General features: G+C 54.6%; 1 protein-coding gene across 16 annotated transcripts in view; it reads right to left on the bottom strand.

The window, feature by feature from the left end:
- ABLIM2 (actin binding LIM protein family member 2) overlaps positions 1-22385 on the bottom strand; it is a 96459-nt gene extending 74074 nt beyond the window's left edge. For 15 of the 16 annotated variants that reach the window (XM_006153623.3, XM_006153626.3, XM_006153624.3 and 12 more), the window contains exons 1-3: positions 22294-22385; positions 10093-10180; positions 3800-3858 (exon numbers count right to left, since the gene is read on the bottom strand). In XM_006153623.3, coding sequence (XP_006153685.1) covers positions 3800-3858; positions 10093-10126 — 93 coding nt within the window. In that variant the 5' untranslated portion in view covers positions 10127-10180; positions 22294-22385. Of the gene's footprint in view, positions 1-3799; positions 3859-10092; positions 10181-15806; positions 16053-22293 lie in introns of those variants that run through there. The other variant, XM_006153622.3, reaches the window with a different exon arrangement.
- Between the last annotated feature and the right edge of the window lie 3363 nt (positions 22386-25748).

Genomic DNA, 25748 nt, shown 5'->3' with positions numbered 1-25748 from the left:
GTGCATTCTGATGGAGTATTCACTGGGCAATTTGTCAACCTGAAGGTGACATATCTGAAGGGACACCTAACACGTGGTCCTTATCTGTGGGCTCTCCCATCCCACAGTGGGGTGAGGGGGTGGCCACACAACCAGGGACACCTTCCAGGCAGCAGAGAGACACCCGTGCTGCCCCCTTCTCCTGGCCTGGCCTGGGTCCTGTGCTGGGTGCTGGAGAGCCACTCAGGGGCAGGGGTGGAGCCGACTGCTGAGGCTCCCTGAGCCCACCCAAAGCGGGCGCAGAGGTGGACTCTACAGGACTGCTTGGCACACCTAGGACAGGTGAGTCATTTCTCATGTGATTACAGGTAACGCAGTGGTGCCACCTCCACCTCGGTGACAGGTTTCAGTGACGCGGATGTCACCTCACGTGTTTTCCAGAGGGTGAGGGCTTGCCCAAGCTGACCCCGCCTGCCTGGTTCGTGCATATTTGCTCATGAGCAGGCTCCCGTGACGGGACAGGGAGCTGGAGGGCTCGCCCCCGCCGCTGGGGCCAGGAAGAGAATAGCTCCACGGGGACCTGAGTGGCACTGAGGAAGGCCAGCCCCGGGTGCAGCTGGCCTCTGTCTCCAGTGCTGGTCGAAGCCAACGAGCCCTCATTTAGGAATAATTGTTCCCAAAGCTCTGTGGACAGCAGAGCCCAGGAAGCTGACAGACAGCACAGGCCCACAAGGACGAGGACGCCTTTCCTGCTCTGGCAGCACCCAGCCCCGCAGAGCACCTCCCTCCCGCTGAGTCAGTGCCCTCGTGGCCAGCACGGGCTCCCTGCAGGCCAGGCCGGCTCCTTAACTGGCCCAGCGTCTAGGTGCTGGCAGACCACCCTCGCCTGCCTCTGAGAGGCCCAGGCTGTGGCCTGGGGGTCTCCCTCTCCTGCCCCTCATCACTCTCAGGAGACAGAGTAGTGCCGCCTGTGCACACACGTGTGCGAGGGTATGGTCCAGCGGCCTCTCACTGTGCCCAGCTCCCTCCATCAGATCCTTTCAACAGGCCTTGGCTTGGCCGTTAGGTTTGCAAGGAGGAACTCCGCAGACAAACGGTCAGGTCCTCATGGTCACTTCAGAGACGCGGATGTGAATTTTCTGTTTTGTGTCTGCCATAGGGCATGTGTGCTTGCCAGACAGAGATGGTGAGAAAGTGAGACATAGCCCTCGGGGGGGGGTGGCCATGCCACAACCCCTTCCTTTCCTGGGATATTGGGGATGCACGCACATACCCAGTGTGCAAGCTGCCAAGTCTGGGACTCGAACAGAGATCGGTCATGTAGGAATCTAGCACCTTAACCTTCATGCCACCCGCTGGCCCCATGGGTGTGGCTTTGTGAGGACAGTGTGCCACCTCGCTCATCTGGGCAGTGTGCAGAGTGAGCTGTGGCCCACATCAGCTGCCCGAGGGGACGATGAGCTCACGGTGAGCCAGCCAGCTATGCTGTCCTGGCCACGCGAACCAGGCAGGATCTGATGACGGACTATCCTGGGGCCGCGGGAGGCCGAATGACCTAGATGTCACCTCGGGTAGGGGCCCCTTTGGTCCAAACGCAGAGCTACAAAGGAGCCGGGGGGCAGCCTGGCCCTACCTGCCTCACCGCTACCTGCTCTCAGCAGCCCCCTGCCTGCTCGTCCCCTCTCGGACCCAGCCTTCAGAAGCACCAGCTTCTCCTTCACTCCTGTCTGAAATGCCCGGCCTGCTGGCCCGTGCAGGCGCTTCCTCCCAGGACAGTCCCGCTGCTCAGAGCTTAGGGTTGCATTCTGCCTTCAGAGTATCCCACTCTGTCCCCACAGAGGTAGCTGCTGCTTCTCTGTCTACCAGACAGCCCTGATCTGCTGCCAGGACATCTGAGCCATTCCGGATGTTCAGGGACCCAGGGTGAATTGGTCCCCTGATAGCCTGTTCTGTGGGCTAGATGAAGCCTTGGGACAGATGGTGGAGGAGGAAGTGGAAGGCCAGGGGTTGCTGTGATCCTGCGCCTGGAGCAGAATGCGGCCTGACCTGCAGGACACAAGCCACTGGCCAGTTGGTGCCCTGTCCTCTGCATTGTCTTGGGGCCCTCTGGGACATGGCTCTGGGAGGGTCCTGATGAGAGACCCTGGGCACATGGTCTGGAACACACGGGTGCCTGGTTAAGGGGAAGTCTCCCTGGTTGCTGTTGCCCTCCTCCCCCAGGGCCTGCGGCTCGCCCACTAGATTAAGTTCCTCTCTTCAGTCAACAAGCGCTTGCTGTCTCTGCCATGGGCCAAGAGCCATGGTTCTAGAGCAGCGTTGAGCCTTTCCTCCGGGCTCTGGGGTGTAGGGTAGAGGGGGCGGAGTGAGCAGATGGGGCAGGGCCTCTACCACGTGGCACACAGGTGATTTGTGGGCCTCCCTGGCAGATGCGGATGAGTTAAGCATGTGAGGTAGTAGAGGCCAGGAAGTCTGGGGGGTGGTGACATCTTCAGAAGAGGCGGAGCTTACAAGACCTAACGTTGGTGTTCCGGGCTCCTAAGGGAGGCGAGGCCCTCCCAGCAGAAGGAATAGCATCTGCAGAGGCCAGAAGGGGAACGGCTCTGGGCAGAGGCGAGCCAGCTGGGTGTGGGAGGGGTGGTAGCGGACCTTCATTCACTGTTACTGGCCTTCTCTCAGCAATGTGAGCCGCCTGGGCTCATTCCTGTCTCAGGGCCTTGCACGAGCTGCTTGCCGGCCGGGAACCCTCCTTCCAGCTCCCTCATCGTGGCTGCCTCCGTCTCCCTCTCAGGTCTCAGCCCCGAGCGTGCTCCTCTGGAGGCCTGTGCTGACAGCTCACCCGGAGTTGGCCAGTCCCACTATCTTCCTTGCGATGCCCCGTTGGCCCCTTCGCCGTGCTGCCACTCCAGCCGTCCTGCTGGTGTCTGCTTTGTGGTCCTCCGTGGAAATCCACTCCAGGAGGGCCAGGCCCCACCTGCCCATGACGGCTGACCTCCCGTGTCTCATGCAGGCTAGGTCCTCTGTGCAGGAAAGAACTGGCCCTCCGCTTCCAGGAGCTTCGCTCTGTCCTGCCTCCCAGGATGGGGTTGATCACTTGGCCAAGCCAGGAAGACCAATCCAGTGACCCAGGGTGGCACTTCAGACCATGTGGTTCCAGACCCTGGCAACCTCACGGACTGTGAATCAGTCAACCAATCAAGGCCGCACTACAGAGCCCGAGAAAATCTCAGGACACCGAGGTCGCCAGGCTGGCGGAGCTCCACAGGCGCCGTCACACGGTACAGGAGGCAGCGTGTCTTGATTACACGGGGAGAGGACGGTGGGAGCTCGGTGTGCGGGACCCTCCTGGACTCTGCCCATGTGTCCCTTCCCTCCGCTGCTCTCACTCTGTACCCTTCCCTGAAATGACTGTAACCGGGCACACCCCGTTCCAGCGAGGTCCGAGTCCTTCCAGGCAATTGTCTATTGGATGGTAGGAGGGAGGGACCTCTCAAACTTGCAGTTGGTGACCTGGGTAAGGGTGATCTTGAGGACCATGTGGGGCCCCTCTAACGTTGCAGCTGTCCCCCTCTCATGGCCATCGTTGCTCACTGAGTGAATGAAGAGGGCAGCAGGGTCAGGCCACAGAATTATTCTGAGCCCCTTGTCTTACTTGGCATTCTGATGGAGGAACCTAATCTACCTATCCACTCGTGACCACCTCCTAGGTGAGCCCCCCGTCCCTCACAGCCTGAGGGAACTGGCCAAGCAGCTGCAGAAGTTGGTTGGTGTCCTCTTAACTGTACAGAGATTATGCATGAGCAATCTAGTAAATTCCACCAACCTTGTTTTTGTCTTCAGTTCTGGCTGCTTGTCGGCATGCTGGGTGCCAGATGGAGGAGCCTGTGGACAGATCCCCAAGAAGGCAGTGGTTAGAGTTCTTTCCCATGATGCAGGGGCGTATGTGGAAAGTCAGCAGAGGGAGCCAGAGGTCCAGGCATGGGTGCTCACTTGTCCGCCAGCCTCCAGGCTGCCCCTGAGCATCCTCCTGTGCCAGAGCTGGCACTGGGCAGGGACCACAGGTCAGCCTTACCTCCAGGCAGCTCACAGCCCAGTGGTGTGGCAGGGGCAGGGGCAGGGACAGGAAATGAACCCGAGAATGCACTGCCAGGCACTCATTGCTCCCATAGGAGGCAGCATGGGGTCCTACGGAGCTGGTGGGGGGACCGTGCACAGCCTAGGGCAGTCAGAGGATGGGGTATTTGGAGCCAGAGGAGTGGCTCTTGGGCAGTCATCCAGCTTGGTGGGCTTCACTGCTGGCAGGTGGAGGGCACCAGTCAGGTCCAACCATGGGGACATCCAGGGATGAAGCTAGTGTGGGAACTAACCTTACATAAGGCTCTCAGCTCAGAGGTGAGAAGAGACCCTCAGGTCTCTTCAGGGAGGAACTGGCTCCATTTCTGAAGGTGCGGGGTGAAGTAGGATGTGTGTGTGAGCTGGACACGCAGCTTAAGTCTGGGCCCAATCTCCCACTAACTCGCACAGTCTCTGAGGCTCCCTATGGCTCAGTTTCTCCACCTACGAGCTCTGCCTGGCCATTCATGACAATAGCCACTACCACCAACATAACAAGGTCACAAGGCACCAAGTGCTCCAGGTCCCGGGCACTCCGCTCTTTTCTAAATCAACCTCAACCTGCCCCAAGTCTGTTTTGTCCCACCTGAAAAACAGGCTAGTAGTAATCTCACCTCACCAGGCCACTGGGTGAATTTAGGAAAGTGGAGGTGAGTGCGTACTGGAGAAGTGCGCTGTGAAATGCTGCAGACAGACGTTGGGCGTACTGTCAGCTCTCCCGGCCTACCTCCCCTGTGCTCTGGGACCCAGAGGACTTGGTTCTCTTCTCCAGGTCTCCCTGACCCTGAGGCTGACCCGTGGCCCCCTCAGATCAGCAAGTCCTCTGTCACATGCCCTCTGCTCCCACGTGCTCTCTGTTGAGGTTTATGCTCGTTCTTTTTTATTATTTTTATTTTTATTTTTTGGAGAGGTTTTTCTCAATAGGGCGTGTGCGCTCGCCAGACAGACAGAGAGAGACATAGAGACAGAAAGCGAGAAATCATCCCCCAGGGAGGATGGTCGCGCCGCAATCTCTTCTCCTCCATTCTCCTCTCGGGATCTTGGACACGTACGCACACGCGCCCGGCATGAGTTTTAAGCCACCGGGTCCAGGATATGAACCGTGGTCAACTACGTGAGAGTCCAGTGACATAGCCATTATGCTAACTGCTAGTTCCCATATGCTCATTCTGGTCCATAAGTCCCATGATGACACGTGCTTCATGTGACCCATTTGTGCGGCCCTCCAACACACCACAGGGGACCTGGCACATAGTAGGAGCTTAACAAGTGTGTGTGGGAACCAGCTGTGATGGTGTGTGCTGGTAAACCTTGTTATTTGGCAGGCTAAGGTCACATGTGAGGCCCGGCCCACCCTATGAAGCTGGCGTGGTGTCATACACCGGCAGTCCCAGATCCTCAGGAGGCTGAGGCAGGAGGATGTCAAGGTCATGGCCAGTGTGGGCAACACAGCAAGACTGTCTGAAAGAGCCGGCCATGGTGGTGCAGGTCTGTAGTCTCAGCTCCTTGGGAGGCTGAGGTGTGAGGATTACAACATAGCAAGACCTTATCTTTAAAAGAAAAAGATAAGGGGGCCAGCAAGTGGCCTGGTGGTTAAGGGCGCTAGACTCCCACATGACCAACCACGGTTCAAGTCTCGAACCTGGTGGCTTGTTTTCTCACTTCCTCTCTGTCTCTCTCTGATCAAACTGGAAAATAACAATGACAATAATAAATAAAGTTAAATAAAATAATTCCTTAAAAAAATAAAAGAAAAAGATAAAAAGCCTTCCCAGGTCATTTTGATTAATTTCTAGGAAGGGAATTTATTATTTCTCCTCCCTGGGAGCACGTCTGCACCAACGCAGAGCTCTATGGAGTCACAATTTGAGCATGTATGCACATGGTAAGGCTATATGTAAGCATTTATTGAATTCGTTATTTTTTATGATGATAAAGATAATAGATATCCCTTACCAAGAATTATAGAAACCAAACAAAATATTAAAAAAGGAAATTTAAATAATCTATAATCTTTTTGAAAGAATTATTGATCTAACTTTATTATTATTATTATTATTATTATTCATTTTGGCCCAGGTGGGAGAGTGAAAAAGCATACTGCCAGGTCTGAGACTCAAGCCGCAGATGGCCATGTGGGAGTCCAGCACTTTAACCTCCACACCACCTGTTGGCCCTGTGGTCTTTTATAATCTCTATAATCTCTCATCAACTCTTTGTTGGACTTCCTCCCAGGATATGAAGGGATTTCAAAAAGTTCATGGAAAAAACGGAATTAAAGTTTATTTTGATGCAGTAAATTGAAATTCATACATAATTGTTCCATAATATGTGTTTTCTGCAAACATTTTGAAAACCGCTTGTACATGTGTGTTTGAAATGGAAAGGGGTTCACGGGAACATATCCTGCAACTTCTGCTTAAAATTATTTTAAACATTTTCCTTTAGAATTAAATACTGCCACCCCCTAAAAAATAATAACTTTGGCCCAGCTGCCGTGGCACAGCGGTAACAGTGCTCTGAAAGGCTGGCAGTCATATGCCCGCTGTGGGTTTGGATGCGTGGGTCCGCCAGATAACACACTGGGCACACGTGTGGGCACCCGGGATCTGGAGGCGCCAGACGGCTGGGAAAGGAAATCAGGGTGTGGTGAGACCCTACTAGGTGCCTCTCCCAACCAGGGGTGCACACATACACTCGCCTTTTAAAAAACGTCGCGTGAAAGGCTGCAGACACCGCCCTGCAAGGGGAGGTGAGGATTTACCTGCCCACGCCCCCTGCTCACTCCAGTGCCTTATCTGTTTCTAAATACCATCGCAGCGGCTCCTTTGCACACGAGCTGCCACATACTTCCTGGAAATGGAATCTTGCCTCAAAGGGTCTAAGGCACCCAAGACTTTTTGGCAATTTCCCAGTTTTCATCTCCACCAGGGGGTAAGAGGCCCCTTTCCGTGCGTTCGCACCAACATGGCGATTCCGTCTTTCTTTCACTCTTTGTTAACCCACGGGGGGAAAAGTGTTAACTGATATGTTAATCTGGACTCCCTGATAATTAGTGAGTACCCATATTCCGACGCCCATGCTTATTGGAAAGAGTCTACGATGGGAACGCCATGGCCTTAGGCTGGGAGTGGGCCGCTCCATCACCCCTGGAGACCATGGGGTCACCAAGACTCAGGCTTCCCAGAGTTCTTCTTCAAGCGGGATCCTCCCGTCTAATAACACCTTCGTGGAGCCCCGACCTCCAGGTAGAAAAGCAAGAGGGTCTCATGACGACCTGGCAGGGGGGACTCCAAAGCGGCCCCCGTCTCAGAACCCTGGTGCTCTATGGCATGCAGCCAGAAAGCCGCCAACCCAGTCTGTCCTCTCATCATGCGGATGGGAACTCCAAGGCCAGGGAGCGGACAGGACGGGCCTCAGCAGTCCTCCTTTAGAGCGTCAGCTTCAGAACAGGGTCCTGAAGAGCTTCTTTGTTCCCTGAGACCAGGCACTCTTGATGCCAGCTCGCATCCCGAGCTGCTGTCCCAGTGCCACTATGTTGGTAACAACGAGGTGCCATTGTCTGAGAGCGCTGTTCACTGGGTCTGAGCCCCAGGCAGAGGGAATCTCCCTTCTCAGACCGCCCAGCACTGCCAGGATGGGCCCAAAGGACCCCTTTCAAGGGCACTCGAGCAGAGACACAAGGAACAACAGGCGACACTGGGGACGAAGCCGTCCCATCTGATGTCACCCCACCAGGTTCAGTCTCAGAAAGGGAAGTCTGTCTGACACACAGCTCTGAGACGATGGCTGCATGAGGTCGTTGAATGGCCCGTCTGTGGGACAGCACACGTGGCTGACGCATCTGTCACAGCTCTGTACCCACTTGGCCCTCCGCAGCCTCCAGGGTCCCTGAAGACAGAGATCCTCAGAAAGAAACTGTGGCTAAAGAGATGAGGTCTCTCTCCCTGACCCACGCTCACCGGGGCCCTCTGCATAGCCAACCCATCATCTGTCCTGTGGACTCCCCTTGGCTCTCACCCCATGGCCTGCTGGCCCCTTAGTCAGGCTCCCTCTTCTCGACTAGGCCTCGGCTTTGCCCGTGCCTCACCCAAGGTCCCCCATGCGGCCTTCGTCCTAACAACGCCTCAGCAGAATCTGCTAATTCAGACCCTTGACAGCTATCACCCTCACGGCCGAGCAAGCCCCTCACGTCACTCTTATGTTTACCTCCTTGGCCTCCTTCAGCAAGAAGCCTGTCAGGTGAGTCCCACAGGAGTCCTTTCCCATCCTACCCCCTCCCCTGGCCGGCTACAATGCCCACTGTCTTCACTCTGCTCTGAATCCCCCACTCTCCCCACTGTGACACTCTGATGCCTGCTGTAACTGTCCAGAGCCTCCGCCATCGTTTTACAAGCGTCAGGTAACCTCTCACTGCGCTCAGGGCTGGATGAGCAGCAGGAGGGACACGTGTCAGAACAATGAAAGAGTCATCTAAGTGTCACCAAAGGAGCACGATGGGGTTCAGAACACACCACCCCAAATATGAGGAGACCAGAATAAGCCACCCTCAATCTGCCTACTTGGCAGAGGGTTATTCCAGAGGATTATCTGGGGGAACAGCCGAAGAGCTCAGAAAACAGAGCAGGAGTGGCCCTTCTGAAGGGGGCTTTACCTCTGTGAGGGTCTCTCCGAGTCAGGCATCTCCCTCTCCCATCTCTGCCGGTTTAAGGCACTTTCCTCCACAGACCCCGCCTTCCCCACACTCTGCGTTCTATGTTCGGAGAATTTTGTTTCAGGATGCTTTGGCCTGAAATCACAGTCATGTCCTTGAGGTCTGCTCTGACCTTCACCCCTTTCTCTGGGACATTCCCCCCGGGTCTGCAGGAGGTATACGTGCCAATGAACTTCTGTTTTTTCCTTCTTTTCTTAAGCTGCCTTTTGTTCCAGGGGTCTGTCCTAAGTAAGGACTGTGATCTACAAGAACCACTGTCTCCCTCTTCCCCTCCCAACTGAATACACGTGCTGTCATGAAAGAGCTGGGAGCCGAGCGCTGTGATCAGAATGCTGGCTTCCAACGAGCGTCAGTACGCTGCAAAGGGCTCACCGAGAAGAAGGAAAGGGACAATTCGGGGAACCAGCAGTTAGCGTAATGGCTATGTCGCTGGACTCCCACGTAGTCGACCGCGGTTTGCGTCCCAGACCCGGTGGCTTAAAACTCACACTGGGCGCGTGTGCGTGCGTGCCCGAGATCCCAAGAGGAGAATGGAGGAGAAGGGATTGCGGCGTGACCATCCCCCCTGGGGGGTGATTTCTCACTTTCTGTCTCTATGTCTCTCTCTGTCTGTCTGGTGAGCGCACACGCCCTATTGTGACAAAAACCTCTCCGAAAAAAAAAAGAAACAATTCGTAGATGAGTCTTTCTATTCCTTCAGAGCTGGTGGACTCTGGACACCTGTCCTTTGTGATCAAGAAGGTTGTCATTCATAGTGCGTGGGTTTGGGGACTTCCCATGAAGCGCATCAGAAGGTTGGCTGTGTCCTCCTTAACTTTCCTTCTGTCAGTACTCTGTGATTCACTTACTTCCGTGACCTGGAAAGAAGGCCCCAGCTAGCTGCCAGTGTTCATACCTCTGACCAACCTCCTTGTTGATGAAGAGGGGTGCAGCAGGCTTGTGGGGTGGCAGAGACAGGAAACATCTGACACTTAACTGGGATCCCAGGGCTGGGTAACTTTCTAGAAAAGGCCTAAAGCAATATGACGAACAGACTGTATTCGTTTACGTTTCCTCACTGGGACCAGAGAGGTAAAACTCCGGGGTCCGGATCTTTCCCTCGGCCCTTTTCTTATCTCACTGACCTCATGCAGGTGCAGGGGCAGCTGAGGAAGCTGGCCTGGGGTGCGCTCTGGCTGGGACCCTCGGGTTCCCACTGTATTCCCCAGTTTGTGCCCAGCAGGTGGTATGGACGCAACAGGTGGGAGCTTCTTGGCCCAGGGGCCTAAACAACACACTTGCATGTTTACCTTGAAGGTACATCTCCTCGCCTTCTGCAAACATCTGGCCACATCTGACACATAGCGCACACGACGGGTGGTAGTGCTTCTCCCCCGCCTGAAAGAGAGCACAAAGCAGGGGTGTAGGAGGTGCCCCCAAACGTGGCATCCTGGCGTTTGAGGAAACAGCTATGGCAGGAGACCACCCTCCTCATCCCCTTGCCCTTCCTCCTTGACACGGCCATATTTCCAGGAAGGCCACTCTCTGACCTTGTTCCCTGGAGACCCTCCTGTGACAGGCATCCTGCCCCACAGCTGAGGGAAGGGACATCGCCCGGGGACGGGGAGGGCTGCAGCCTTGCTGAGGTCCTCCCGGTTCACGACCCTTGGGTCCTCCCCTCTGCCCAATCACGTGTCTACACAGGCAGCGTAAGCCTGCACCACTCTCCCTCTCCTTCGTGTCTTCATTTCTGCAGGCTCGCGTCACGTTCAATGTGTATTCAACGGGTGAGCTTTTCTCTTGCTAACCTGTCTTTGTTTCAGGGTCTCAGCCGCGAGCCTTGTGGTTGTGGGACAGACATTACCTTTTCTCCACTACACTACGGAAGGCCAGCCTGTGGGCGCACACGCTCCCACGCCAGGTCCTCAGGGATGCTGGAAGACATGCTGCATGCCAGAGGCCCAGTAACCATCAGGACCCACCAAATACCCCTGCATGGAGCCCAGACCCACGGGTACCCAGTGGTCCAGGGAGCCGAGCTGCCCGATCTCCGGGGGAACCCGTGCCCAGCTCCCTTCTGGGCTTAGTCTCGACAGGTCTCCCTCCCCTGCGAGTCAGCACTGAGGAGGTGCTCTAGTACAGTACGAGATGCTCCCTTGTACAGCTCAGGGAGGGTGGTGGGCAGGAGGAGGAAGAAAAGGGGGAGGAGGGAGTCAGGAAGAGCAGGGGAGGGAAGGGAGAGTGACATCCTTCCAGGTGGAGGGACTGAATAAAGGGCGGGGATGACAAGTGGTTAATGATTTTCTTCCCCTAGCTCTGCATTGTTCACCTTGCTCGATTAGCATTTTCCATTTCCATCATTCTTTAGATGTATAAATTAGATTGCAAATACTAACAGCAGCATAACCTAAGCAGATGACATTGATTGGTCAGGCTTATTTTTGGATGGTACCAAAAAACAAAACAAAACAAAACAAAACCCCAGACTTGCCCCCAGTACTGTCTTCAACATCACAGTGACTATTTCCTAACCTCGGGAAGGTGGGGCTGAAGCCTGATGCTAAATGTGGGTGCTGAATCTCCATTTCATTCTTGCCTAAAATGGGAAGCAGTTTCATAATCGCTGAATTTGAATTGTCATCATCGCTTTCCCAAATAAGTAAGAAATGGGGCAAAACCTCATTACCAGCACTGCACCTTCCCTTGCCCACTGGCATGGCGTCGATGGTGACAACGGGCCCACGGAGGCCCCTGTGTCGGGGAAGGAAGCGTCCAGGACACCTCCTCTCCTGCAGGGCCCAGTTGCTGCCTCCTGTCATAAACCTCCAGGCCAGTCGACATGACCCACTCATACCTTTAGGCAAAGAGATTCTTCCTCCTTTTTAAGATTTTTTGCCTTAGAGCACTCGAACTAGCTGGAGAGAGGGAGAGACAGAGACAGTGAGGGGGAAAGGGAGAAATCAACCCCTGAAGGGATAGCCACGCCACAATCCCTTCTCCTTCATTCTCCTCCTGGGATCTTGGGCACGCACGCACATGCGCCTGTGTGATTTTCAAGCCACCAGGTCCAGGTCTCGAACCACAGTTGGCCATGTGGGAGTCCAGTGATGTAATCTCTATGCCATCTGCAGACCCCAGGCAAACGATTATTTCTGAGGCGAATGAGGACATGAATTCTCTGTCCCTGAGCCTTTGTTTAAGCTGTGCCTTCTTCCCAGAGTGCCCCTCCTACCCGGTTACCTGGATCAACTAGTCCCAAATGTCACCTCTTCCTGGAAGCCTTCCCTGAGTGCTTTCCTGCTCTGGGTTCTCATAGCCCCGCTTTCAGTGTTTACAAGTTTTACTCATTTATTTTGGCATAGGGCATGTACACTCACTGGAGGAAGAGAGAGAAAGAGTGAGAAATGACCCCCGAGGAGAGACGGCCAAGCCACAATCCCTTCTACTCCATTCTCCTCTCGGGATTTTTGGGCACGCACACACACATGCTTAATGCGTGTTTCACTTGCCGGGTGTGGGGCTTGAACAGTGCGGCAGGCCATGTGGGATCTAGCCGCCTTCACCACCACACCATGTGCTGATTGGGCTCATTCTTCCTCACTAGCCAGTGAGCACCTCAGTGAGTGCTGACAGCTGGTCACATCGGGGCTGCGCTGCAGGGTCTCTCTACGAGACGCCATCTCCCATTCCCCATGGACACGCCAAGGTCAGAGTAGCCTCTCCTCTGAGGGGAGGTCAGAGACACAGTCTCGGCTGTCAGCTGGTGACTCGCTGCATTTCAAATGAGCCGGGTGGGTATTCCAGTGTGTGGCTCTGACCTGTCGTGGTGCCCCACTTCTCATCCAGGGGTAAAAACTCGCCCCCACCCCGCGACTGCTCGCAGCAGAAGGTCCTGACAGCTACACGGGGCAGAAGCGCCCCTCTGGACGTCTACACAGTGTCTCCGTGCTGCACATCCACACAGGCCTCAGGAGAGGGAGACCCGCTGGGACGGCTCTAGGACAGGCTTGGATTCCCCACTGCAGGAGCCGCGGCTGGCCGTCCCTGTCGCAGTGCCGAGAAACACCCTGCAGCATTGTTGGAGTCGTGCGGCAGCCCTGTGAGGTATACTCAGCTACCCTCGTTTTCCACGAGAGGCACGGCGAGGTAGAATTCCGAGAGCACTGTCACAAAGCAAGCCGGCGGAGGCCGGAACTGGAGCCCATGCCCTGTGGGTTCTCAGCTCCCGACCTGGCACCCTCCAGGCTGTGCTCCCCATCCTCGTCTGCTCCCTCACTTCTGTCCCTGGACAAGCAGCCAGGAGGATGCCGACAGGCCCAATGTGGGCCAGACACAGTGAGCACAGCTCTTGTTTTTACAAACAAAGCTCAGAGCCAGTCAAAACTAATTTACATCATTAGAGTCGGGAGTGTCTTTAGGAGGACACCAGGGAAACACAGTGGGGTCTGCAGGGGGCCTCAGCGGCTCCAGGGCAGATGTGCAGAGAGGCTGCAGAAGGATAGACGGGGTAGGGGCTCTGTGCCCCTGCAACCCCTCCTAGAGATGCCTCCTCCTCACTGGCCTTCCTCTGCGCTGGGCCTCGCCCACCTCAGGCAGCATCTCCCTTTTCTTCCCTAAATCCAGGCACAGGATCCGGATCAATTGACCTCTTCTACTCACTGGAGACCCAGCCAGCCCCTCCTGCCTGCTGAGTCCTGGGCCGGGCCGGCCAGGCTGCAGCCCTGAGCCCAGGATGGCTAGCTCCTGGGGGCTGCTCACACCAGTCACAGCCTCTCACAGCTTCCGTTTCCTCTCTGAATTTCCAGAACGGAATCCAGGTCTTACGAGCCCCAATCACCGTAGTGCTCAGAGAACAGGAAAGATCCTGGGAAGCCCATCCAAACCTTGAGCGGGGCCACGCTGCCCCGGGGCAGCCTCAGCACCCGGCTCATTCAGGGCGAAGGCTTCAGGAGAGCTGGGTGGTGTCCACCCCGCTCTGCCCTCACTGCAGCCGCAGAGCGGTGCTGCTCACAGCAGGGGCCCACAGGGGGCACGACGCCCACCATCCATGAACCCTCCCCAGGGAATCAAGCAGCCTGGAGGGTGCTGACAGGCCGAAAGTGAGCCAGGCACAAAAAAGCATGGATCTCATTTTTAAAAACAAAGCTTAAAATTAAGCACAACTCATCTACACTGTTGGAGTCAGGGGAGGGTCTTTAGGACACCAGGGAAACAGAAGGGTTCCAACTGAACCAGTTTGGGAACTGCTAGACAACTGGCTCCCCCTGGAGAGTCCCGTGCCCATCAGCCTCTCGAGGGTCCACATAAGGGCAGCCGTTGCCCTGAGCAACACGGGACAGCAAGGTCTTATGAGGACAAGCCACACACGCCAGCATCACAGGTGACAGGAGGGTCTTCGCGGGTAAGAGCTGGCGGTTCTGCTGTGGCTGGGTCATGACGAGTGGGCAGAGCGTGGCGAGCTGAGGACAGGCAGTGTGGTGTGCGTCTGCATCCGTGTGTGCCCGCCTGTGTCTGCCCGTACACGTTACATGCGTGAGCGTGTGTGTATGTGTACGCGCGAAATCTGGAAACTGACTTCTCAAGGCTGACGACAGCTAGTCTGGGTGGTGGCATGAATTATGAAAGACTTTTTGTCTGTTAACTTTATGATAAAGCTATTCCTTCTGCACATGTTTTTAAAATGAACATACTTATTTTAAAGAGACAGAAAGTTGGGAGCTTGAGAAGTCAACTTCCCCCTCTGTACTCAGAAAATACTTTGATCTGCTTGGAAACGTACGGGTTATTTTCTCCCAGTGATAAAAGCCATCTCTGCTTCTAAGAGTCAAATGGAAAGTGCCAGAAAGAAGACAAGAGGAAGAAAACAGACACCCCGTAGTCACACGAGATGGTTCATTTGAAATAAAGAAACGCTTCCCTGGCCACCTGCCTGGGGCAGTCCTCTCTCCTGTGGGGATTTCTCTGCAACACCACAAGCTCCTCGAGGACAGGGGCCGCTGACACTGTCATTTCTGTGACCCCAGACCCAGCCCAGGCAGGACACGCAGTGAGTGCCGGGAGGACCCATCAGGTGAGTGGCTGGAGGGAGAGAGGAAGGAAGGGAGGAGTAAAGGAGGAGGGAAGTAATTAGCAGTCCCAGAGGGATGCTGGGCTTCTTGTTGCCATGGAGACAGCCACTGGTGCACTCGCTGCACCAGGCAAGTGGGTCCAGAGAGCGGCATTGCCAGGGGTAATGGAGGGCAGGTTGAAAAAGAAGCACCCGCAGCCCGCCCAACTCACTCACTGCCACCTTTGCAGGGAGGCATTCCAGCCCGCGCTGGTGAGAATGACATGGAGAACAGGGTAGGGATGGGGTTCCTGGAAGGACTCGCACCTCATTCAACACCTCTACCCCTTTATCTAGCTGCCATCGAGGGTCTGGTTACGAGGCTGCTCCCGTGACGTCACCAGCCACATCCCAGCTGTCTCTGTAGGGTGACTCCATCCCTTGCCAGGAGCCAGCACTGCAGCAGGCTGCTGTCCGCACCTGGACAGGCCCTGCCATCCACCTGTGCACCCACATCCAGCCCCTCCCATGTCCCCCATCCTGACCAATGAGGCGCACAGATAGCATCCTGTCCCATGACCCCGCAGGGCCCAGCATAGAGCAGCTCATCCGACAGACACCAGAGACAGGCCGGCTGCAGGGACACACATGTTAGGAGACGTTACATGTTCAGAAGTGACTGAGGGAGACGGGGAAGGAAAAGCCGCACTTCCGCCACTGGATGCGCATTTTACAGGCAGGCAGGCAGGCAGGAGCTGCTGGCACCCAGGATCCAAGATGGCTCGGTGCCCACTGCATAGAGACAACACAGGGGAGGGCTCCTGGGGATGCTAGGAGCCTGGGAGGCTCCTAGGCTCCTGGGGAGGGGGGCACCGGCTTCTCCAAGGGCCTCAGGCCTGAATGATCTGTCCCTGCAAACCCACCCACCTGCGGCCCTACCCCCACCAGCCTCCCAGAGGTGCCATCCAGGCTCCCTACCTGCACGGTGTCCTGGCACCAGAGGCTGAGTCTATCGGCCCCCACAGAGTGTGTGTCCAGGAGGATGAACACCCATACCCTTCAGCTGCAGCTGCAGTCCTCCTTTTTCAGATTCTGTCACCTGTCCCTGCTCCCCCAGAGCCCACTGTTCCTGCCAGGCACGGGTGTGCTGGGCCGAGCTCAGGCAGTGGCACCGCAGCGGCGGCAGCTCCCCTTTTCTGAGCTGGCTCGTCCCCGCCTGCGGCTCCCACCTGGCACCACCGAGGAGGAGGAGGATGCTCAGAGCTTTGCAGAGCCCGCCGCCGCCTCAGCCGCCTCAGCCACCGCACATCGCCTCCCCAGCAGAGGCGAAAACAAAAGCATTAATCTTCCCCGGGAGGCCCCTTATCCTCCACCCAGAGGAGGAGGAAAAAACCAGACCTGTTTTGCTCCTGTTCCTCACTGTTTTATCAGGTCCCTTCCTGATAAAACTGCACCAAAGGGACCCCGTTCAGAGGTGCTGAACCCTCACAATCTATTTTAGGCCCAGCACTGAACACCAGGGACACTTGCACTACACACATGGGGTCCTGGCCCTCGCAGTCCATGGCGGGGGGCACGGATCGCCTGATAACCATACTGACACCCCTTCCCCATCAGCTGCTTTTGGAGCAGCACTGAGCTGGGGTCACCTCACGGACCACATCTTGGCTGGGAGAGGGACAGCAGCCAGGATTCGGGTCAGGTCTGCCCCATGCAGGCCAGGACCTCTCGTGCAGGGGCTGCTGCCCACAGGTGTCAGGATGGTGGGCAGGCACCTGGAAGGGCAGCAGGGGCAGCCCACTGAGCCCAGGACTCCCCGCCGTAGGCTACCAGGCACTATAGCATGCACACACTACTGAATAAAGGATGCGGACTCACAGTGGTGCACTGGAGAGCCCAGGGGCGGGAGCCTGGCCGGTGGGGGTTCAAGTCCAGCTCTGTCACTTGCTCTTGGGTGGCCACTGGCCCAGCATACGAGCAGACCCAGACAGATACCCAGGTATGTGGTGGAAAGTGATGCCATTTACAGATCCAATTGGTATGTAGTACTGGGTGTTGTCCAGGCTGAGTTTCCGAATCACCTCATTTCAGAGAGACAGTGTGGGACATGGGCGCCAAGATGCCAGGTGCCTGGGAGCCTGACGCCGAGCTCCTGCTGCAGGAGTTTCCATGCCGGGCTGATGGGTGTGCTGTCAATGGCAGAGACTTAGGCTATTTAAAAAGCCCCTGGGGAGGAGGGGACCAGCAGTTAGCGTAATGGCTATGTCGCTGAACTCCCATGTAGCCAACCACGGTTTGAGTTCTGGACACAGTGGCTTACGCTCACGTTGGGCGCATGTGCGTGCGTGCCTAAGATCCCGAGAGGAGAATGGAGAAGAGATTGTGACATGGCCATGCCCCCTGGGGGGGGTGTGATTTCTTGCTTTCTGTCTCTCTGTCTCTATCTTCCTGGTGCGCACACGCGCCCTATAGCAAAAACCTCTCAAAAACAAACAAACAACAAAACAAAACAAAACAAAACAACAAGAAAAAGAAAACACCACTGGGGGCCAGCAGATGGTTAAGGCCCTGGATCCCACATGGCCAACTTTGAGTCCTGGACCCAGTGGCACACGCCAAGTGCACGTGCACGAGTGCCCAAAATCATGAGAGGAGAATGGAGAAGGGACTGAAGCATGGCCATACGCCCCGGGGGTGAGTTTTCACTTTCTCTTTCTCTCTCTGGATGGCAAGCGTACATGCCTAGCAAAAAACTACTACTACTGCTACTACTACTACTAGTAACAAGCGACGGAGAAGCAGCCTTTGGAGAGGGGAGGATGTACCAGGGAGGAAAGGATGATGGCAGGGGAAGGCTCCCAAGAAGGCAGAAGGGGCTGTGCAAGAGGGGACAGGACCCAGGCACAGCAGTGGAGGAACTGAAGGTGCTACAGGCGCAGTTCTTCCAGCTGAAAAGACAGGGGAAGGGCCAGCAGCTGGCATGGTGGCTACGAGGCTGGACTCCCACATGGCTGACTGCAGTTTGAGCCCTGGACCTGGTAGCTTGCTTTCTCTCTCTCTCTGGTAAGAGCACATGCCCTATAATAAATTAAAAATAATAAATAAAACTAAATAAATAATTCTTTTTAAAAAGAAGAAGGAAAGAAAAGGTAGAGGGAAGGGAGCAGAGCAGGCAGGGGTTCAGAGGTTCTGACTGATGTCTAGGACGGCTCTCTGCCAAGCAGAAGACAAGGTCACTGGAGGGCAGGAAGAGCAGCTGGGGCAGGGACAGACTGAGCGTCTGCGGAGAGCGGGGGGAACATGTCTGGGAATCACTGGGCCCTGTCCTGTGTGCTCCTGCAGGAGCCCTGGGCTTCCTGGGGCTGCTGCAAGGGTTGGGAGCCGTCCCTCACAGAGCTGGAGCAGAGACAGGGCTCCTGCAGGCATTTCCATGCCAGGCTCGCGGGGTATTCTTTAAATGGGAGAGACTTAGCTGTTTAAAAAGCCACTGGGAGGAAACCTGTCGGGAGGAGGGGCCAGATGTCCCAAGGGAGGGAAGGATGATGGGCCGGGGAAGGCTCCCATGAAGGTGGAAGTGCTGTGAGAGAAATACAGGGGAAACGGGGCACTGGAGAAAGGAGAGGTCTGGCGAGGAGTCACCCTGGGGCACCAGGAGGGGATGCGCCATCCAGTCACATCCACAGGGGACAGATATAAGTCTCATATCTGAGCACCCCAAAAAATTCAAGGCACAGGACAGACAAAACATCGACACTCTGATCATAGATCCCCTCGCAGGAAGAAACGTGAGGACCTCAATCTATAAAGGGCAAAGTTTACGAAAGATATAAAAGATAACAAAACATAAAATGCAAAAACTATGAATGTCTGAAAGGGATAGAAAAGACAGTCTCACCAGGTACTGGAGAAGGGCGAACGAAAGCAGATCACGTGTTTTCACCCATCACATGGGCAAAGGTTTAGATAGGAGACACTACATGTGGTTGGTAAGAGTATAAATTAAAATAACCTTCCTAGAAAGCAATTTATAATAGCTATCAAAAATCCTAAAAATGTTCATAGGTTTTTGTTTTTTTTTTTGAGAGGTCTTTGCTATAGGGTACGTGCGCTCATCAGAGAGACAAAGAGACAGAAAGCGAGAAATCACCCCCAGGGGGGATGGCCATGCCGCAATCCCTTCTCCATTCTCCTCTCGGGATCTTGGGCACACACGCACATGCGCCCAGCGTGAGTTTAAGCCACCGGGTCCGAGACTCGAGCCACAGTCGACTACATGGGAGTCCAGCGACATAGCCATTACGCTAACTGCCAGCCCCAAAACGTTCATAGGTTTTGATCTGACTTCTGGAAAACCACACTACATCCAATGATAAATGATTAGTAAATTCTAGTATAGGCATATGATAAAATAGAATGCAGTTTTTTAAAAGAGAGTTTTTGCCTTAGGGCATGTGTGCTTACTTGTGAGAGAGACAGAGACAGTGAGAGGGAAAGTGAGAAATCACCCCCTGGGGGATGGCCACGCCACAATCCCTTCTCCATTCTCCAGGGAGATTTTCAAGGCACCAGATCCAGGATTCGAGCCATGGCCAGCTATGTAGGAGCCCAGCTCTGTGGGAGTCCAGTACACCATATGCTGGCCCCCAAATAAGATGCAATATTAACACATGCTTGTGTGCAAATAAACCTATGCTATGTGAAAGAAGCCAGTAGCAAAAGATCACAGTTTTGATTCCGTTCGTATGAAATGTCCAAAGTAGGGAAATCTATAACGACAAGAAGTAGATCAGTGGCTGCCAGAGGGTTGAGGACATGGAGGGGTGATAGCTGAAGGGTAGGGGATGACAAAAATATTCTGAAATCATGGTGACAGCTGAGCTTATCTACGAAGATATTGAAAACCGCTGAATTACACACTTCCATGGCTAAGTTATGTGGTATGTGAACTATAGCTCAATAAAGCTGTTAAAAAAATAAAACCCACAGTTCCCCAAAGAAAATGCTTATGAGGAGTTGATAATGACAGGGGAATCTACAAAATGGGAAATGTAAGTTGGAAAACAGTTTAGGAACTAATAAAGTGGGGTAGGGTAAAGGGCTTGATGGGAACTGTATCACAGAGAGGAAAACACGGAAGCGTACTGGCCAGGAGGCTAACCCAACCGCGGCGGCACCGTCAGCCATTCTGGTCTTCATGCTGCTCTGCGCTTCCCAATCATCCTCCCATCAGTGAACGTGTGGTTACATCCATCCACAAAGCCCACTCAGCGGAAGAGGGCGGAGCTCCTCCAGAGCCTGGACCGCTCCCACAGTGGCATCCAACGGCCCCTGACTCAGCTAGCGAAATGGCAGTGAGGACAGCCTGGGTCGCACTCCTTCTGGGTAGAGCTAAGGGCTGGAAAGAAGGTGGAGCCGATGAAGCAGCCCTGCTCAGCTGCCTCAGGTAAGAAGCGTGCAGTGTAATTGCAAGAAAAGCAATTCAGCGCTCACTGTTCAATCCCACCAAAGCACTCTGAGTCCCGTTGAGGCACTGTGGCAGCTGGGAGATCCCAAGGGAATGTCTGGTCCCACCCTTTGAAATGCAAATCTGTCAAATGCAGTCACCTTAACCCATATAATCCAGCAACTCCACTCCTGAGGATCTACCCAAAGGATAGGAATACATTCGGCTAGAAAAACACATGCCCATACAAGTTTATTGCAGCATTATTCACAATTGCTAAGACATGGAATCAAACCAAATGTCCACAAACAGATGAGTGGATTGAAATAGCGCGGCACATGTACACTATGGAATACTACTCAGCCATAAAAAAAAACAATGAGACTCTGGTATTTGATAGAAAGTGGACAAACATGGAAGATTTACTGCTAAGCAAAGTAAGCCAGACTATGTAAGAGAGGCATTGTATGTCCCCACTCAATATATACTGACTGTCTGCACTCTATGGCAGAAACTGAAATACTGGAAGGTATAAAGGCATGGAAGGCAACTATAGATACAAGATACAGCGTGGGAGGAGGGTGGGAAATGGAGAAGGGTGAGAGGGAGGGAATCAAGGGGAAGAAGAAGCAAAGCATCTAAGGGACACAAAAATGGAAAGTGACCTGTTGATGACCTGCATGGTAATATCTAATATACAGTGTATTCATGACGGGAAAATTCATTTGGTATGCTGTAATGATATACAGTGATTGAATGTGATAATAATAATAATAAAAGAAATGTAAATCTGACCGAGGCTTTCCTGGCTCCAAAGCCTTCGTAGCTCACCCCTTCCCTCTAGCCTCATCCCTGCTCCTATTTATCCTTCTGCCCTGCTCTCACTGACAAACTCCCAGAGGCCTGTGTCTGTGACCTACTCAGGAGGGACTCTCAAACCTGAGGTCCTTTTGTCACCTGTGCCCTCCCCCATAGACCTGGAGACGTCCATCAGCCAGACTCAGCACCGCACACAGCGGGAGAACTGCACAGTGGAAGGAAGGCGAGGCTGGGCCTGTGAACTGGATGGTGGCGTTCATCCTGGCTGCCCCACGGGATTGGTCGTACTAAACAAAACACGGACGAGTGCATATTAGGGCTGGGAAATGGTGCAGCGGTAACGAGTTCTACAGGGCTGGGCCATGTGGGGAGGCTGAGGGACAGGAGCACGATGTGTGCATGTATGTGCCCACGATCCGGCCGAGGCTGTGGGGAGACTGAGAGTGTCTCTCTCTTGCTATCTCTCTTGGAAAAATAAATACACAGTTTTTTTTTTTGAGAGGTTTTTGCTATAGGGCACGTATGCTCGCCAGACAGAGAGAGACATAGAGACAGAAAGCGAAAAATCACCCCCCAGGGGGGATGGCCACGCCGCAATCCCTTCTCCTCCATTCTCCTCTCAGGATCTTGGGCACGCACGCACACGCGCCCGGCGTGAGTTCTAAGCCACCGGGTCCGGGACGCGAACCGTGGTCGACTACATGGGAATCTAGCAACATAGCCATTACGCTAACTGCTGGTTCCAATACACACAGTTTTTTACAAAGTGCATACGACCTAGAATTTTCACACAGGGGATATGCCATGGAACTACCACCTAGATCGAGACACACAGCACCATCAGCACCCAGCACTGGTGCAGTTCACCCTCTGGCCGTCCTCTGGGGACACGTATCTGCTGAGCTAGTCTGCACTAAAGTGGCACAAAAGACAGAGCATTGTGAGGAGGGCTTCCTGGAGGAGGTAGCACTGTGCAGAGATAGCCGAGGAGAGCGCCTGCAGCAGAGCTGGGAGGAAGGGGGCAGGCAAAGGTTTGCACACACACACACACACACACACACACACACACACACACGAATGTCAGAGCTCACAGCAGACTCTCAGAGGCAGCTAGGCCCCTGCACCTGGAGAGGACCCAGCTCAGAGAAGTGGTGCTGTGCTCAGGACCACAGGTCTCACCGGGGCCTTGCCGGCCGCGCTTACCTCCAGCACACGCCCTGTGATGTACTTCTCACAGCCGTCACAGCGGATGCCGAACTTGGTGTGGTAGTCGGCCTCGCAGTAGGGCAGCCCGTCCCTGCAACGAGACAGGAGGTCAGGACAGGTCACCCTGCAGACCGCCGAGTGACTGACAGGCTTCGACAACCATTATCAATGAGACGGACTTCAGTCAAAGTGGGGCAAATGCCCACGTCTTGCTACTCTGAATGACAAGACCTCTAATAATTAGCATTTATTCGGGTGCCTACAGGTGCCAGTCTCATGAGAAATACCACAAAAACCAAGCCATTTCACAGATGGACACTGAGGTGCACCGAGGCACGGCTACTCCAGGGGTTGAGCAGAGGGAACAAAAGTTGGATCCTGGAAATGAAAGTGTTTCCATGGGTCCGCTTGGCTTTCTGGTTCCTTCCATCCAACGTTCGGCATCTACAGTGTCTCAGAAAGATGTGAGCCCAAAGGGACATGTGGCAAGGGCACCCACTGTAGGGACAGGGTGGAGCGTGACAAGCGGTCTATGTGGCTGACTTGGTCTGTGGGGCCGCCTCCTGCTGTGAGGAAGGGGCCCTGCAGTGGGGCACCCACTCTCCACACACACAGCAGCACGCCCCCTGCACGCGGCATTGTTTGCTGCATCTGAAGATGAGCATCAAGTGAGACAGCCACTCTGGGTGCTGCTCCTTAAACCAGTCACTTAACCCTCCCTGAGCGCGCTGCAGGGGAAACGGTGCTGCAGGGTGGTCGAGGAAGCTCAGGCAGCTCCGCACATGACGAATTTAGAACCCATGAGCTTTATTATGCTGAGCTTTTACAGCAGGCTGTGCAGGGGGAGCGGAGGCTCAGAGGCAGCACTGTCGTTTTGAGGTGTCCATGCTCAACCTGGAGAGGGGCTGCTAGGCAGCAGCAAAGTGAGCAGACTTGGACGCAGATGCCATTTGCCAGCTGTGTGTCCCTGGCAAGTCACTTAACCTCTCTGAGCCTCGGCTTCCCCATCTGTCAAATGAGAGCATAACAGTAAGCACTAATAAGAGGTGTGGCCAGTGTCCAGCACAAGGCAAGCACTTGCCAAACAGTGGCCAGGGCCATTGTCATTCCTCGCCAGGGCTGTTCTCTCAGCCCTAGGCCATGGCCTGGCAGGAGCTGGGCATGGAGACCCCTGTTTCAGAGCGGGGCCCTTGCCCTCTAGCGCATCTCCCCTTTCTGGCACCACCGAAGTTGTGTGTTATTCTAAATTGGGTCTGAGTCGTGCATAGCTGCAACAGACCGTCAAGGAATGGACCACGTTGATGCCGCGCTCTTCCCCTCCAGCTCTGGGCCTTCACTAGGACCCGCAAATGCCCGCAGGAGGGAAAGGGTCCCTGGGCTGCGCGCCCTCTCTGCAGCCTGACGCTGGTTCCCAGCTCTGGATGAGCCCGACGGGGTGACAGCCTTTCCTTTGCGTAAGAATACATGGGGTCCTTAGGCCCCACTTGCAAACGCTGCTGACCTTGGGGCCACAAGTGGGTATATTTGTACCAAATCCCTCTGCGGTTCAGAGATAATATCTCCATGGTAACACCAACGCGCTCCTTGTCAGTTCTGGGACAGCTCCGGGGGCTGCTAAGTAACATGCGTGTGGTGTGGGTGACTGCCAGCACTGCACGGGGGGACTGCAGCCTGCGGGAGGCTGGCGTCTCCATTTGCTCCAAAGTGCTCTGTGCACCGGGCTGCGTCTGTCGGAGCCACTCAAGCACTTCCTCTGCCATGCCGGAGGCCAGGGAGCTCGAGCCTTCTGCATGGCCCCATGCACCCTGGATGGAAGTGCATTCTGGTTCAGGGTCTTTCAGAACATTTCATTGTGGGATTATTCAAGAAGTACATGCAGTTTTAAGAAGCAATACAGAGAAACCAGCAGATGGAGTAATGGTTATGTCGCTGGACTCCCATGTAGTCGACAGCGGTTCAAGTCCCAGACCTAGCAGCTTAAAACTCACTCTGAGTGTGTGTGTGTGTGTGTGTGTGTGTGTGTGCGTGCGCAAGATTCCTAGAGGAGAATGGAAGAGGAGGGATTGCAGCGTGGCCATCGCCCCTGGGGGGTGACTTCTTGCTTTTATCTTTCTGTCTCTATGGCAAGCACACACACCCGATAGCAAAAAAAGTCTCTCTCAAAAAAAAAAAATAATAAAGAAAAGAAAAAAAAAGAAAGAACGAGAGAGAGGGAAAGAAAGAAGCAATACAGAAAGGTCCCAAATACTCTCCACTCACTCGCCGTCCATGGTGACATCTTGAAGGAGAATACAGCAAAATCGACGAGGAAGCTGACATGGAACATTCCTTGGCCTTGCTCAGGTTCTGTGCTACATGCAGTTATGTGTTTGAATGACTGTGTGTGCAGGTGTGTATGTTTCATCCCGTTTATTTATTTATTTATTTATTTGTTTGTTTGTTTGTTTATTTATTTATTTATTTATGCCAGGGGGCTGTGTGCTTGACCCAGGATGGGAAAGGAAGAAAACCTCTCAATGGGGCATGGTGGCATTCAATCCCTTCTCCATTTCTTCATCTTTCTAGGATTTCGGGCATGAACACACATGCCTACAGTGTGTTTTCCAAGCCTCTCAGGTGAGGATTCGGACCACGTTCAGCCCTGTAGGATCTGGTTCCCAATGTATAGCACTTAACCGCTGGGCTACAGGGCCCAGTATTATTTCATGCAGTATTATCATAGGGCCTTTAAAAAGCTGCTCAGTTCCCTTGGGCAAAAGAACTGGCCCACTCTTCAGTAAGAGTTGCAGGAAGGCCCTCTGACTCCTAGGAAGGTGGCCTCCTGCACCCAAAGGAGCTGCTCATTGAGTTCGCCCACTAGCTCATCCCTCCCCTGTGCTGTTTGTGTGATCGCCTGCCTCAGTGCCTCCACCTCCCAGGATTGAGATGGTCCCCAACTCCTGGCCCCAAGCTGCCCCCACCCAAGGCCACTCCACCGCCTCCCCCAGTCACCACCCAGCTGGATGGCATGAGTGGGGAACCCCGTGCCAGGCAGTGGGAGCAGCCCCAGGGGCTCCCACTGTGCTGAAGACAGAGCGTGAGGCCACGGGGCCCCGTCTCTGACAACTGAGACGCCTCACCCTCCTTTCCTTGTCCCTGGAAAGGAACGCCATCTGTGAACACTGCTGTGTGTCCTGCAGGAAATCCAGGCACCAGGAATGTTGACAAAGCCCACAGGGAAGGTGGAGGATGACATCCAGGGACAGGAAAGAAGAGGTGTTTGCCAAGCCAGAGAGAGGAGTGCCAACATCCCTGTTTCTGATCTGCAAGCCACACTGAGGAAGCGAGGACTTCAAGGGAAGGCAAATACGGGCTGGGGGACACACCCGCCAGTGCCAGGCCACGCGTCCTTACCTAACAGCGGGGCAGCAGCAGGTGCATGAGGAACCGCAGAAAGGCAGGAGTGGGGTGGC

The sequence above is a fragment of the Tupaia chinensis genome, unplaced genomic scaffold, assembly GCF_000334495.1.
Source record: "Tupaia chinensis unplaced genomic scaffold, TupChi_1.0 Scaffold000384_1, whole genome shotgun sequence".
Taxonomy (NCBI): domain Eukaryota; kingdom Metazoa; phylum Chordata; class Mammalia; order Scandentia; family Tupaiidae; genus Tupaia; species Tupaia belangeri.
This window is presented reverse-complemented; position numbering and strand designations above follow the sequence as displayed.